Below are 15,346 nucleotides of genomic sequence, written 5' to 3'. Positions count from 1 at the left end.
ATCATCTAGGAGAGAAATGGTGCCATCACATAGCTTGTGCTGTTTCTGCTTAGGGCAGCTCAGTGTCCAAGGTTTTTAGCAGCTGGCTACATCATACGCTGTTCAGCATGTTCCAAGGTTCCAGGCTTCCAGTAGAAAAGATGTTCACCATACGCAAGTGGTGTGTTCTTATAGTCTGGCCACAGGAGCTGCTCTTGTTAAGTGATGATTGGAGTACAAGCTGTCAGGCATCAGTTGAAGGCTATCCTTGCAAATAGATCCTCTGCCATTAAATAAATACAGTACAAAAGTAGTACAAATCAGTTGGGTTGGCCATCTATGCCTTTAATCCCAGCACTTAGAAAGACAGACAGGTGAATTTAGCAGGACCCTGCCTCATATATATATATAGAGAGTACCAAATACATGTATAATATATGTGTTTGCATATATGTAATTTTTTTGGTGCTATTTGGAATACAACTTGCAAATGGTAAGGATATTCTGTGCCAACAAATTGAGCCCCAGTACAGTTTATATACTTATATAACTTTTGTATAGAGAAGTCTGAAGGGGTCTGTGTGAGTTTGGGTAGCTGGGTTCTTTATTACCTCTTGTTTTTCTGGCATCTCAGCTTTTGTGTCCCTCGTGTTTTAGTCAGAGCAGATACTCCGAGTGGGGAGATGGCCTGTTGGTAAGGTTGTCATGGCCAGCTTACCTGGTGAAGCAGGCAGCAATCAGATATTTGGCCTGAGGCAGAAATTGTACTGAGGTTTCTTGATGGGTGAAAGCAAATGCTCAAAGCTTTGAAGGCAACAGGCTGAGTAAAATGGATGGTCTGGGGATGTTTTTGTTTAAGGAATGTTTCTGAAGAGCATAAGAAACTCTCCTTGGAGGAGGAGACCATGTGGTTAAGAATTCGCACCTTAACGTTGAGACTGATCAGTGGACTTCCAAATCTTACCCACCCTGTGGAGCCAAAGAACTCAGAGAAGACCTCGGAGAATGGTGTATCCTCCCGGATTGACATTCTTCGTTTGCTCCTCCAACAGCTAGAAGTGGCCGTGGAGACGGGGAAGCGGTTTATTGAGAAGGAAATTCAGGTATCAACAAGTATTTGCTGTCAGAGGCTCAATAATTATTTCAGCAATTGTCTTTTAATGCATAATGAAGAACACATTTTGTTCAATTTGTGGCGCGTGAGAAAGAAGGATTTAATGGTTTTGAGCCATTTCAGGGTTTTGCTCTGTCTAGACTCATCAGTCAGGAAAAGCAAAATAACATTTTGAGGGTTTTTTTGTTTTGTTTTGTTTTGTTTTTGTTTTTTGAGACAGGGTTTCTCTGGTTTTGGAGCCTGTCCTGGAACTAGCTCTTGTAGACCAGGCTGGTCTCGAACTCACAGAGATCTGCCTGCCTCCGCCTCCCGAGTGCTGGGATTAAAGGTGTGCGCCACCACCGCCCTGCTGTTTTTCTTTTTTTGAGATGGGGTTTTGGTGTATAGTTCCGGGTGGCCTTTAATTTCAAGTCTTTCTGCCTCAGTGTTGGGACTACAGGCACACACCACCATGCTCTACTAATACACATGGCCTTTTGCTGTTAATTGTGGGAGTTGGTTACTAGTTTTCTTATTAGTGAATTTTTATTACGTTTTATCCAAACAAGTCCTGTTTTCACACTTGTTGTGAATTAAGGGTATGATTTTTCCTCTTTTTTCAGTATCCTTTCCTTGGGCCTGTCCCCACCAGGATGGGCAGGTTCTTTAGTTCTGGCTGCTGTCAGTGCCTGGTCCGCTCCTTTCACCTTGTCAGTGATGTCTATGAGCTCGATACCAGTGGTTTAGGTAAGTGTGCACAGGCATGTGTTAATTAGACTCTTATTAAAAATTATAATAAGTGAATAAATACTGAAATGTTACTGAGATTCTAAATTTATGGGGGATCAAAAATAACCATAGGCTGAGCCCCCACCCTTAGGCTTCCTTCAGAGCTGCAGCATTTGGGACACAACTGACCAGTCCTACTAGAGAGCCTGAGATAGTTTTTAGAGGAGCAATCATTGTCCCTCTTCCCTTCACTGTTCTGCCAACCCCTTGGCCATGTCTGTCTTTCAGTAGTGGGATTACATGCATGCTGTTTTCAGGAGGAAAAGGCCCTTATCATGACTTGGTTGTTGATCTGAGTTTGCTATTGCTTTTTAGAATTCTTATTACTTTAAGTTTTTACTTTATTATTTTCTGCATATGGGTGTGTTACTTGTGTGCATTTCTGTGCATCATGTGTGCCTGGTGCCCTCAGACACCAGAAGTGTGTGTGGGAGGATCTCCTGAAACTGAAGTAACAGTTGTGAGTCACTAAGTGCTGGGGATTGAACCTGGTTCTGCAAGAGCAGCCAGTACTCTTGACTACTGAATCATCTTTTCAGCCCCAGTTTTTAATTATGTGTGTTGGGGTATGTACGTTATGGCAGGTGCCTGTAGAGACCAGAGTTATCAGTTTCCCTGGAGTTGGAGTTACAGCTGTTGTGAGCCTCCTGAAATGAGTGCCAGGAACTGAACTCAGGTTCTCTGTAAGAGAGAGATTGTATGTACTTCTCTAAGCCCTAAGCCCTCTCTCCAGACCCGCTATTGCAGTTTTCATTGTTTATTGTGTGTGAGTGTGCAGATATGGATGTGCCGCAGCGTTCACGGAGAGGTCACCGGACAACTTATAGGAGTCTGTTTTCTCCTACCATGTGGGTCCCAGGAGTCAAATTCAGGTCCGGAAGCTTGATAACAAATACCTTTTCCAGCCCACTGGTGTTTTCACCATGGCTTGTGGGCTGGCCTTGAACTCAATTCTGCTGACTCAGTGTCTTGGGTGCTGAGATCACAGCTGTGTGCAGTCATGCCCAATCTGCTTCTTTATCTTTCTACAAAAATGAATGTTGGTTGTTGTTTGTTTTTCAATTTTAGAGGGTACACTGGATATACAGGAACGAATAGAAAATAGTCTTGCAGCTTTACTAGAACTATTGAAAGGTAAGTTCTGACTGCAGATTCCTGAATTGGGCCTGCATGTCTGAAAGTAGCTCAGTGTTTAAAAATAATATAAACACATCCAAAGATTTGGAAATAATAAGCTTTTTTCTTTTTAAATTTTTTTTGAGTTGAGGTTTCTCTGTGTAGCCCTGGCTGTCCTGGAACTCGCTCTGAGACCAGACTGAACTCACAGAGATTCACCTGCTGATGCTGGGATTAAAGGCATGCACCACCACTGCCTGACATTTTTTTGGAATCTTCTTTTTTGTTTTGTTTTTTCGAGACAAGAGTTTCTCTGTGTAACAATCCTAGCTGTCCCGGTACTAGCTCTTGTAGATCAGGCTGGTCTCGAACTCATGGAAATCCGCCTGCCTCTGCCTCCCAAGTGCTTGGATTAAAGGCGTGTGCCACCACCGCCCGGCTCCCCCCCCCCCCCCCCCCCCCCAGGGTTTCTCTGTAGCTTTGGAGCCTGTCCTGGAACTAGCTCTTGTAGACCAGGCTGGTCTCAAACTCCCAGAGATCCACCTGTCTCTGCCTCCCGAGTGCTGAGATTAAAGGCGTGCGCCACCACCGCCCCGCCTGGCTCATATTTTTGGAACCTTAAAAAACTAGATTTTCACTATTCAAAACTAACAGTTGTTTGTTCTTAAGTGTTTGAGATGGGCATCATGTGTATTCCAGGCTTGTCTCACACTCACTCTGCAGTCCAGGATAGTTTTGGCTTTGTGATCCTCCTGCATTCTCCCTTGTGAGTGCTGGGATTACAGGCATGCAACAGTAGCATGCCTTAAAGTTAAATTTACAGCAGAAGTACTTGAAAACTGTTAGAAGTTGGGATGCAAGTGGCTATGGCCCAGTTGACCAGACTATTAATGGTATAGATTTAATACTCAGTTGCCATGGGTGACTTATGCGTGTTAATGGTGTCTGGGTATGTGGGGGTTAAAGTTGAGTATCCATCTTACCATGTTCTCTGAGGCAAGGCCACTTACTTGAGCTTACAAATTTGCCTAGACTAGCTGCCAGTGAGCCCCAGAGACTCTTCTATGTGCGCTCACTACTGTGCCTCACTTTCATATGGTTGCTGGGTGATCCAAGTACTTTATTAATCTCTCCAGCCCCATGTAGATGCTCTCCTACAGTGGCCTTACCCTTTCAGGTCAGGGTGTTCTTCCAAACCACTCACTGAGTCTTCACATTATGGTAACCTATATTTCACATCTCTTAGCTGATGGCTAGATGCCTAGCATGTATCATTTTTAAGACTAATATTTTGGAGACTACAGAATAAGTCATTTTTTTTCCTTTTTAAAGATTTATTTATTTATGTATACAGCATTCTGCCTCCATGTAAGCCCACACGCCAGAGGAGAGTGCCAGATCTCATTACAGATGGTTGTGAGCCACCACGTGGTTGCTGGGAATTGAACTCAGGACCTTTGGAAGAGCAGCCAGTGCTCTTAATCTCTGAGCTATCTCTCCAGCCCAGAACAAGTCATTGTTAAGACATTTTTTTTTTTATGCATTGGGACTTTTTGTTTGGGTGCTTTATTTGTTTTTTTTGGGGGGGGGAGTTTTTGGGGTTTTTTTGGTGGTGGTGGTACTAGGGATGGATTCTGGGATCTTGAGCTGGCCAGGTAAGCTGCCTACAGTCCCATTCCATTGTAGCTTTTATTTTTTATTTTTGTTTTTGTTTTTTGAGAGAGGGTCTCACTTTCTAGCTCTGGGCAGTTTGGATAGTGCAGCTTGGAACTTAGTATGTACGAGTCTGGCTTTGAACTTAGATCTGCCTGCTGCCTCTTCCTACCATGCTGTGATTAAAGGTATGGCACCTTATCGAGCTTTGGTTTTTATACCAGTTATTTTCAGATTCTTCATTGTGTATCTAAATGTATGGCAAGTTAAGGAGAATAAAAGCAGAAAACCGTTTCCTCCCTCAGGTGTCTTCAGCACGTGTAAAGGCGAGCTCTTAGAAGTTAAAGATGGCAATGTGAAGACACAGCCTGCTGTCCTAGAGAATCTGGTCTTCTTTGTCGAGGTGTGTCTCCGTCCTCCTGAGGGGCATAGGCAGGGCTTTACACCTGCCGCTTAACCCTTTCTCACCTGATTGTTTGGGACACTAGAAGCAGTTTCACATTGTTTTCTAAACTGGTTCATCCCTTGTGCTTAGGGACAGCTTCTGAGTGGCAGTCTTCTTCTCTGAGACTCCCCCAAAGTTAGTTTGTCCCATTTCCTCTGGCTCTTTAGTTCATTCCTCCAGCTGTTTTACTAATTACCTAACATTCTGGAGTCTGGAGGAGATAAAGTATAACTTTCTTCCCATTTTGCTTTTTTGAAACAGGGAAGCTGAGTCCTCCTGCTTCAGCTTCCCAAGTGCTAGAGTCATAGACACATGCCAACATACCTGGAAGCAAAGCTCTTATTTTTAACCAGATTCTTTTTGTTGTTGTTGTTTTTTAATATGTGTATATGTGTACCTTGTGCACAGGTACCTGCAGAAGGCCAGAGGGCATGGAATCCCTTGGAACTGGAGTCACAGGCAGTGATGAGCTGCCTTGTGGGTGCTAGGCGTTGATCCCTGGTCTTCTGCAAGAACAGCCAGCACTTTTAACTGTAGAGTGTTCCCAAATCCAATACTCCCCCCCTTTTTTTTTAAACCCATCTCTCCCTTCTTTTTCCTGTGGCCTGCAGCTTCCTGAAGGCTGTATGCTCTGCTCTGGTGACTGGTGAAAGCCTAGGGGCTACTCAGCAAGTGCTCATTGGTTACTGAGCACACACATGGTCCACACTGTGGAACAGAAGCTAACTGAATGCTCAAGGGTGTGTTTCCAGCTGAGGACTCCCAGGTTCGCTGTTGAGTCCCAGTGATTGTTTGTGTAGCATCCTGGGGTCCCATGCCCTGGGGAGTATGTAGACGTCACACTTAGCAAAGGAACATGCAGAGAGATGAAGTGCAGTGGAGTCTGGCAGATGAGAACTGGCAGGAAGGATAAGGAGGCTAGGTAGCATGAGGGTACGTCTTCAAAGAAGAAAGGTTCATTCTGGCTCACAGACAGTTTTCAGTCCTGGTTGGCTTTTCTCATCTCCATGGTGTCTGGTGGTCTTCTGTAGAATTGTCAGTTGCCATGTCTGTCTCTAGCTGCTGTTTCCATACTTTACTGTAATCCATACTGACTAATTTGCACATTTCCTCTTTCAGACAATCTCTATCATCCTTTGGGTATCCAGTTACTGTGAGAGTGTCCTGCGACCATACAAATTAAATATACAGAAAAAGAAAAAGAAGAAAAAAGAGACCAGCATCGTCATGGTAATAACTCGGCTGCCTTTCCTTCCCCTTTGTCTGCTGTGCAAGTTCAGGGCTCTGGAGGCACCTTTTCTCCCACAGCCTTTTCTGAAAGGACCTTACTCTGTTGCCTAGCCTTGTCTTGACTTTGGATTATCAGTCTTCCCAGTACTTGGGACTATAAGTATTTGTTGGTTTTGAGACAGTCTTTCCTGCCTCAACCTTCTGAGAGCTCTTTCCCAGTTACATCCTCACAGTAACAGGGAGAGGCTAATGGCTCCATGAAGGTCACTGCTTCCTGATCCTTGGCCACATTTGCTGTCTTGTCAGTTGATCCATCTGAAAGAATACTACAAGCTCAGGACACTGAGCTGTGTACCCAAGGTGCTCAAAGGAAACCTATGCATGTTCTTGGAAGGCTTGAGAGTTGAGAGTACCCATTCTTCCCAACTAGGACCTTGCTATTCCTTTTCAAAGTGCTAGATTCCTGTGATGCTGCTGTTAGTTGCTATCTCTCTACCTTCCTTGCATCTGAATAGTGCTTATTCTTTTGTCTGTTTTTGAAGAGTGAAGGCATGTGTATGTCAACATTCACACTATTGAGTCTTAGTATTTCCTTAGATACATGCAGAAATTTAGGTTAGACATTATCACTGCCTTTTTAGTTCATTAAATTATTAAATGTTTGTGTCCCATTCTTGAGATTTTAGTATTTGATGAAGGAAGTGTCTCTTGGGTTCATTGCAGAGGTGGTTCTTTCCTTTTGTGATTAAAAATAGACATGGGGCTTGGGAGCTGGCTCAGTGGTTAGGAGAGCTTGCTGCGCTTCCACAGAACCTGAATTTGATTCTCAGCACCTACGCCAAATGGCTTACAACCTCTTCATGTCTAGCTCTAGGGCATCAGACAGCATCTTCTGGTGTTCATGGACACCCAGACATGTAGCTCACATACTCATGTGCGTACACACACAGGCATCCTACAGAACTGTTGTGCTAATACATGCTTGAAATCCCCCAGCAAGTCTGAGGTCTGTTTAGTTTACATAGAGTTACTAGCAGCTAAAGCTACATAGAAGACCCCCAACAAACCCCACATAAAGTAAGCCTCATAATCATGTACAATCCTAGAATACACCCAGTACTTAGGACTTTTGAGGTGTGTTTTTTTTATTTGTATATTCGTTCGCATGCTCGTTTATTTGTTTGTGGCAGGGTCTCTCCATAGCCCTGGCTTTCCTTGAATTCACTGTATGGGCCAGGCTGGCCTCAAACTCAAAGAGATTTGTCTGCCTCTGCCTCCAAAGTGTTGGGATTAAAGGTGTGAGCCACTAAACCTGGATTGTTTTTTTTCTGATTATTACAGTAACCCATGAAGATGTGACTAGAGATCACCCATAGTCTCAATTGTGTGACAACACGGCTAACAAGTTAGTGATAATGCAAGTCAGGATCATGCTATGCAGAAGGTCGGGATTGAGCATAGCACTCAGCAGGTGGAGGCAGAGAGGGCAAGAAAGAATTCAAGGCCATCCTTGGCTACATAGAGAGTTAGAGGCTGTGCTGTATGAGACTTTTTTAAAAATAAAAATCTGTAACTTGACTGTTTTGTTTTTGTATTTGATTAGGATATTAGGCTATCTTTATGTCAAATATAGATTTATCTCTTTTTTGGTCATTTCTCCATATTTAATAAACTACAGTTTATTTTTTGATGAATATGTAGTTGGTTTATAATATCTTGACTATAAGTAGAGCAATTATTAGAATCTAGACTTAGATCCGAAGTGTGTCCTTATAACCCTGCCCCGAGCCCTGGCCATATGGTTTGTGTGTTCTCAAGTCTATATGGTGCTGAGCCTTTAGAGAACAGCTCTTTCTTCATAACACTGTTAGTGTCAACTTTATTATAGGGGCACAAGTTATCCAGTTTGTTCTTTTCACAAGTGATTCTAAAAAAGGTTTTTTTCAGTGAATGGTTGTTTTGTCTGCATGTACACCACTTGATACCTGGTCCCCACAGAGTCTAGAAGAGGACATCAGATCTCCTTTAAGTAGAGTTGTGAGCCACTAGAAATCTCTTAACCTGGGTCCTCTGCAAGAGCACCTCATGCTCTTAGTTTATGAGTCATCTCTCCAGCCCTCTTTTTTATTCAGTAAATGGTTTCTGTTTTTGGAGAGTGGAGAGGATAGACTTTTTTAATGGTTTCTAGTTATGTGTCATGTTTAGAAAGGCCTTTTCATGCTTAAACAAATTGCTACTTAAGCTTTCTTCTGGTACTTATTTTTGTTGCATCAGGATCTGGCTTTGAATTGCATATGTAATTTAGACAATTTGAACTCCTGATTTTTCTGTCTCCACCTCGGGTGCTAAGATTACAGGTATGAGCCACCACGCCTGGCTCTCTTTTTCTCCTTTCTTCCTTTCTTCCTTTCTTCCTTTCTTCCTTTCTTCCTTTCTTCCTTTCTTCCTCCCTCCCTCCCTCCCTCCCTCCCTCCCTCCCTCCCTCCCTCCCTCCCTCCCTCTCTCTCTCTCTCTCTCTTTCTCTCATTCTAGGGTAGCCGGGGCTACGTAGCGAGATTTTTTTTTAAATTCAGAATATTATTCTTCTATCTTCCATTAGTATTGGAAATCTCATATGTAAAGAAGGAAAGGAAAATAAAATATTTTGGTTTGGTTTTCCATTCATATGTGTATATGGCATATGTGCATGTGAGTATGCAAGTATGTAAGCAAGAGGTAGACGTTGAGTCATATCATCCTTGGTTGCTCTCCTCCACATTACATATTTAGGCAGGGTCTTTCACTCGAACCCAGAGCACACCAGTTTGGTTAGTCTAGATAGCCAGTTTGTGCCTGTCTCTGCCTCCACAGTGCTAGGATTACAGCCAGCATTTATGTGGTTGCTGGATCCTACCCTTGTAAGTTTTTTACCCACTGAGCTGCCTCCCTAGTCCTGAAAATAAAGCCTTGTTTCCCTGTCCATCCTGCACTGTTCTTTTACATTTCCCACCCTCAGAAGTCATAAACAACTAACATACTTTCTACTAGTTCTTCTCCAGCTATACTGGAGAATAGGGAATAAAAATTCATTTCAAAGAGAAAAAAGCCTAAACCTAAATATTGCTCCTAAGTTAACCACCAGTATTTTCTTTCCTGTTCAAAGGTGGTGTTTTAGCAGCTAATTGGTTATTTCAGACTGTCTTACTATCCCATTGTTCCATACCTGTGGTCATAGCATCAAACACTGGGCGGTGGGGAGGTAGCGTAACTTGTGCTGGAAACACAACTGCTCAGAGAGATTGTAACACTTTTTAATCTTCTTCACCCCAGCCTCCAGTCTTCACCAGTTTCCAAGACTATGTTACTGGACTTCAGACTTTAATTTCCAATGTTGTGGATCATATTAAAGGACTTGAAGCAAATCTAATTGCACTTAAACTTGAGGAACTCACATTAGAAGACACTTCTATCTCTCCGGTAAGAGATGATAGGCAAGCAGTATGCTTTCTGTACATTTTGAAACGTTAGCAGGAGGACTAGTTAATGTTCATTCAGTTTCTCATTCTCCCTTTGTAAGACAGAACAACAAGGTACTTTGGATGTCGCTTTTTTGTGGTGGTGGTTTTTAAAACTACATTATTGAGAAATTACATTAAGGTGATAGGTATTTTCTCCTCTTCAGTCCCTCAACCCACCTTTTTGTGGCTGTTCTTTTCCTAAGAGGACTAATACTGAGGGGTGGGGATGTGTTTTAGTTGGTAGAGAGCACTTGCTTAGCATTCAGGGAGGCTTGGCATGGTGATGCACATATGTTCTCCTGGTACTCAGGACTCTGGAGCAGGAGGTTTACTATAGTCCAGTATTATCTACAGTGCATTCCAGGCGAGTAAAGGCTAAGACTCTGTCAAGGGGAGTAAGGATGTCTCACAGAATCCTAGAATCCTTCACGTTGGAATGGAATTTGGAAAGTCTTATGGAGACATTTGAAGATTAGCATTTTCTTACTAAGTAGGGAGAGAGCTAGGAGACAAGCTGTGGGAAGGGGTGGTGTGGTACAATGGGCTGCTAATTCACTTGCCTCCAAATAAGGAACAGTGTGTGGATCAGTGTTGTGGAATCCCCCTTTTCCTTTTCCTCTTGTAGCTGAGCCTGGTCACAGAGAGTGATCACAGGCTAGACACTGCCCCTCACTGAGGAAGTTTCTCTTTACCTAAATAGAGAGGAACACCTGCCTGATGGGATGGAGCACAGCAGTAGTTGGCCAGTTATGGCTTGCTTTAACTAGTCAAGATCCACAGAGTTTACTGGGCTAGTCTGCATGGACACCAGCGTGTGTCTATCTGGTTTTCCCTTTGCAGAGCACAGCCTTACTGTGTACTGTCCTGCTCCAGCATTCCTAGTGTGAGGCTCATAGGGGTGAAATGCCATGCCTGGGATGGTCTTCATCTTTTAGTGTTTTATTTGTTTGTTTAGCTTTTAAAAATATATCTCCATTGGACTGGAGAGATGGCTCAGTGGTTAAGAGCATTGCCTGAGTTCAATTCCCGGCAACCACATGGTGGCTTACAACCACCTGTAATGAGGTCTGGTGCCCTCTTCAGGCCTGCAGACATACACACAGACAGAATATTGTATACATAACAAATAAATAAATAAATATTTTAATATATATATTTAATGTTTGGGTATTTTGCCTGCATGTACATCTGTGGACCTGGTGCCTGAGTCATTCTGTATGTTCTGGAACTGGAGTTAGAGGTGGTTATGAGCCACCATGACGGTGCTGGGAACTGAACATAGGTCCTCTATAAAAGCAGCCAGTGCTCTTAACTGCAGAACCATCTCTCTAGCCCCCAAAACCCTGTCTTGAAAAACTAAAACAAACAACAAACAAAAAAGTCTTATGTTCAGCACAGTTTGTTCTTGAGATTAGTTTTTATGTGTGGTTGCTGGAATGTGTGGGTATACAGTCTATGGCTAGGTACAGCTGTACTTACTTTTTATATATACTACTGAATAAAATGTATTTGTAGATGTAGTTGTTGACACACAACTTAGTTCTAGCACTTGGGAGGGAGAGTCAGGTGGATGGCCAGAGCTATGTAGGGAGAACCTATCTCCAAAAACAAAACAAAACATTTGTATGCATTGTCTTGTACAAAAACCATTATATATAGCATTGTTCATCAGGAAGTTTGTATCTGGTTTTTGTTGAGACTCTGGGCTTCACCCTCATAAAGCCCTCCCAACTTCCTGGCCCTCTTTGTGTTGGAGCAAACCCACTTTTTGGTACTCCCTACTGCAGTACGGTTTTGTCTCTCGAACCTGTGGACTGTCACAAACTGTGGACTACCATCCAGGGTAGCCGAGGAGATGAGATGAGCACAGTGGATGGGACAGGGGATGGCCTCGACAGTGTTCTAATAGGGAAAGATGGAGTTGGTATAAAGTAGGTGCTGTGATGTCAAATTAGTGATACAGTTCTACTTCATCTGAAAACAGAAGTCTTGGATTTTATACCTTGCCCAGCTTGTCATAAAATACTAACAGTAAACAGTACTGTGTCTGAGCTACAGCTACTCAGAATCCCATGTTTGTTGGCCTGGGACATACATACTTGTCATACCAGCCTGGGTCACATGTTCATATGAGTCACCTAATGCCCAAAATGGCTTTCCCCTTCCTTACATTTTGTGAACTGAAAATGACCTGGTGTTCTGGGTGAGGTCACTAGAAACCAAGTGAATGATTTTCGAGTAACACGAGTTATTGTTTCTGTTGTAGGAAGAAAGAAAATTTTCAAAGACTGTGCAGGGGAAAGTGCAGAGCAGTTACCTTCACTCACTTCTGGAAATTGGGGAACTGCTGAGAAAAAGACTTGAGACCACAAAGAAACTAAAAATTTAAGAAAGTATGAACCACGGGCACTGAAGACGCTACAGCAGAAGATGACACACCACCTTCCCCGGCAACAGCAACATCTGCTGGCCATTGTTTTCATCCAGATCTTCCTCACATGCATGAAGGACTTTGATCGTGAATTAATTTTTGAGGTATTAAATATATACAACTGATTATAAATTATTGTATATAAACCAGAAGCAGGACCCACATCTGGGTTTACCACTCTTTATACCTGTTCATGTATACAGGACAGCAACAAGAGAACCCTACTTCCTTCCCATCACCAGAAATGTTTTGGGTGGGGTTTCTATACAAGCAGCAATAGAAATAAGTACAAAGCATTCACCTCAAAGCAGGTGATTTCTCTCTGTTATGCAGTGGGAGTTTGGATTTGGTCCTGAGTCACAGGAGGCAAAAAGCAGACGCAGGAGCAGACATAGGAGCAGGACTCTTTCCGTGGCAGCAGGTTCCTTGTGAGGCTCCCACAGAACCAGGGTGGGTTCACAGAGGGTCAGGTGAGATGTAATGTGAGAACATGCTGCTGCAGGGCACCACACATGACCACAGGTGCTCTATTTTGGCCTCATAGTCTTGAGATCCAAAACGTCCCTAGCCCCGCTCCTGGGAGAGCTTAGCCTCGGGTCAGCGAGGAAGACTCTGAGTACAGTCCACCTCGCACTTCCTTAGCTGCTGAGACTTGTCCATTGGGCCTCTGGGAAAAGTGGGAAGAGCTGTTTAAAGAGCGGTGTTCAGGACTTGTGTGGGCCAAGCTGTCTGATACTTGTTTCCGTTGTTTGGAGTCCCATTCTGCAGCCGATTCATGAGTCACACACAGAGATATACATAGGTATAAAGGTGCTACGAAACAAAGATTTACTACTTTAGTGTTTGCAAGTGGGAAGTTTGGGACGGAAGGAGTTGTGTGCTATGAATTTAGCCTAGGTTTTAAGTTTTAGCTTGACAAAAGATAGTGTTTCCATGGGCCTGATGTCCGTCTACTTTGACACTTGGCAAATGGACCAGGATTTATTTCCTTTGTTCACCTGGAGGCTGGAGGTCTGGTCCCCAAGCCTGCAGCTTGAGAGGCTGCTCTGAGAGGATGAAGACTGCTCTTGTTTGTCATGCTGAGCTCCTAACGACTCCTTTAGTAACTGTTGGTGTTTGAATCACCCTCTCTGTTCTCATTGCCTGTCACTTGACGTGTCAGTTAACTCTAAGGTGAAGAAATGGATCTGCTGAGTATTGGTCTTTCCCCGCACTGTTCCAGCAAAAGGTGACACCAGCTAAGGAGAGCTGGCAAAATCTTGGGTGTGAGGTTTGCATTTTATCATTTATCTTGACATTCTTAGATTCACAGATCAGCATATTGGGTAATAATAGTTTAAACGTCTAAGAGAATCTGTATAAACCACTTTCTTACTTGTAAGATGTGCTGGAAAGCCTAGACCACATAATTACACCAGAACATTTTTATAACTTGCTATAATATCACATGTTCCATCCCTAAAGAAAGGGCCTGCTGAGTAAGATGAAGACTCTGAATCCGACTCCTTGAACATCAACATGTGGTCATTTTCTGTAGCTATGGCCTGTGTCTTATGGGCTGGGTGGGCTTTTGCCTGTAGTGTTGCTCCTGAAATAATGTTTCTTGGGATATTCAAATTGTTGTATGTCTGTAGATATAGATGCTCTTTAAAACAGCTCTGTCAGCTGACCATGATCAGTTAGGTATGGACTGCACACTGGCTCTGGTTCTCAGGACATAGCTCTTCCCTCTAGTGGTCTATGCAGTCTTCTGCCCTGGACACCTGGGATCTCCACTGGTTTTACTGACAATAATGTCAAGTTGGAGCTGTGCTTCCTTTATTACTTGCTGATTTTCCTACTAAATGTAGCATTTCAATTAGATCAAATTGTTACATTTGGAGATAATTGTAAAAAGAATGAAATTATGAAGAAATGGCCAATATCTTTTATCAGTTTGTTCTTTTGGAAGCTGTCATGCCTATAAATTGTGTACAGTTAAAGTATATATATATATTCTTACTGAGTAAAAAGCACCCTCTCCCCACAGTTGTATGTCTTAATATCTGAGGAGATGCTCAGTGACCCGTTGCTGCTGCTGTTCTGGTTTATATGGGTTTTGTTCTGTTTTGTTTTTGTGTGGTAAATTGATATTTAAAAAACAAAAAACAACAACAAAAAATAACCACGACTACTGTTTACAGACTGAAAAATCACTGCTTTTTATACTACTGAGATCCTAAGTCAAGACTTTCCAAAGCAGGTGTTGGGTTCAAGTTACTCCTCTGCTGTGGACTGAGAGTCCTGTAGTGTCTCCGCATAATGGAGAGTGTACACAAACCTAGGTGTGCTGCCATCGATTTTGTATATTTTCATAATTTTAATTGTTCAAAATTGCATTATATTTTGCAATCACCACGTTCAATCTGTATTTGTCTTTCATTTCAACTTTTTCAATATAAAAAGGGGTTCAACTTATCTGCAGGCTTGTTGAAACTCTTCCTACTTTTTTGATGTGATTTATTGGTGTGGGAAATCTGCTCTTGAGAATTAAGTGAAGGCAGCAAATTGGCTTTAACTGTACAGGTTAATTTACATAAATGTTTTTATTTTTAGTTGGCACTTTTGCCTGGTTCATTTTTGTTCAGTCTTAAAAAGGTTAGAGATTCCTAAGCAGTGTACCTCATCTCGATTTAGTACTGAATGTTATCCTGACTATGGGCTAGCCCGGGCTGGAGGCAGGAGGACCAGGTTAAAACTTTGTGCAGCTACAAGACACTGTCTTAAAAACAAACAAATGAAAATAAACAAAAACCAAAAGACTAAAGGTCAAAACTAATCTTTGTGGCTTAACAATAGTGCCTTACACAATTCCATTTATTAGCTAACAGGTGTGTCTTAAGCTGTTGTGCTACATCTGTTAGTCACTGAGACCCTAAGTCCTAGTTGGAGGCTATGTGTGGTGTAGAAGATCCATCATGTGTGATGGAAGTTATCAGTGTGTCTGGAGACCTGAATGAGTCAGAGTGCAATGGCCCCACCCACCTAGGACGGTCACTGGAAGGCTTCAGGCTGCCTGGAGATGCTGCTTGCTCAAAGGCACACTAACCATGCAGTATAAACAGGAGCTGTTT

The 15,346-nt window shown here is 42.8% G+C and overlaps 1 protein-coding gene across 2 annotated transcripts in view; it reads left to right on the top strand.

Annotated features, from left to right (window-relative positions):
• The window catches only part of Naa25 (N-alpha-acetyltransferase 25, NatB auxiliary subunit), a 55,852-nt gene extending 41,018 nt beyond the window's left edge, over positions 1-14,834 (top strand). For both annotated transcript variants that reach the window (XM_075980644.1, XM_075980651.1), the window contains 7 exons: positions 839-1,082; positions 1,696-1,819; positions 2,930-2,995; positions 4,936-5,033; positions 6,195-6,305; positions 9,615-9,761; positions 12,069-14,834. In XM_075980644.1, coding sequence (XP_075836759.1) covers positions 839-1,082; positions 1,696-1,819; positions 2,930-2,995; positions 4,936-5,033; positions 6,195-6,305; positions 9,615-9,761; positions 12,069-12,191 — 913 coding nt within the window. In that variant the 3' untranslated portion in view covers positions 12,192-14,834. The remainder of the gene's footprint in view (positions 1-838; positions 1,083-1,695; positions 1,820-2,929; positions 2,996-4,935; positions 5,034-6,194; positions 6,306-9,614; positions 9,762-12,068) is intronic.
• Positions 14,835-15,346: the final 512 nt, after the last annotated feature.

This window comes from Microtus pennsylvanicus, chromosome 1, assembly GCF_037038515.1.
Source record: "Microtus pennsylvanicus isolate mMicPen1 chromosome 1, mMicPen1.hap1, whole genome shotgun sequence".
NCBI classification, from domain to species: Eukaryota; Metazoa; Chordata; class Mammalia; order Rodentia; family Cricetidae; genus Microtus; species Microtus pennsylvanicus.
This window is presented reverse-complemented; position numbering and strand designations above follow the sequence as displayed.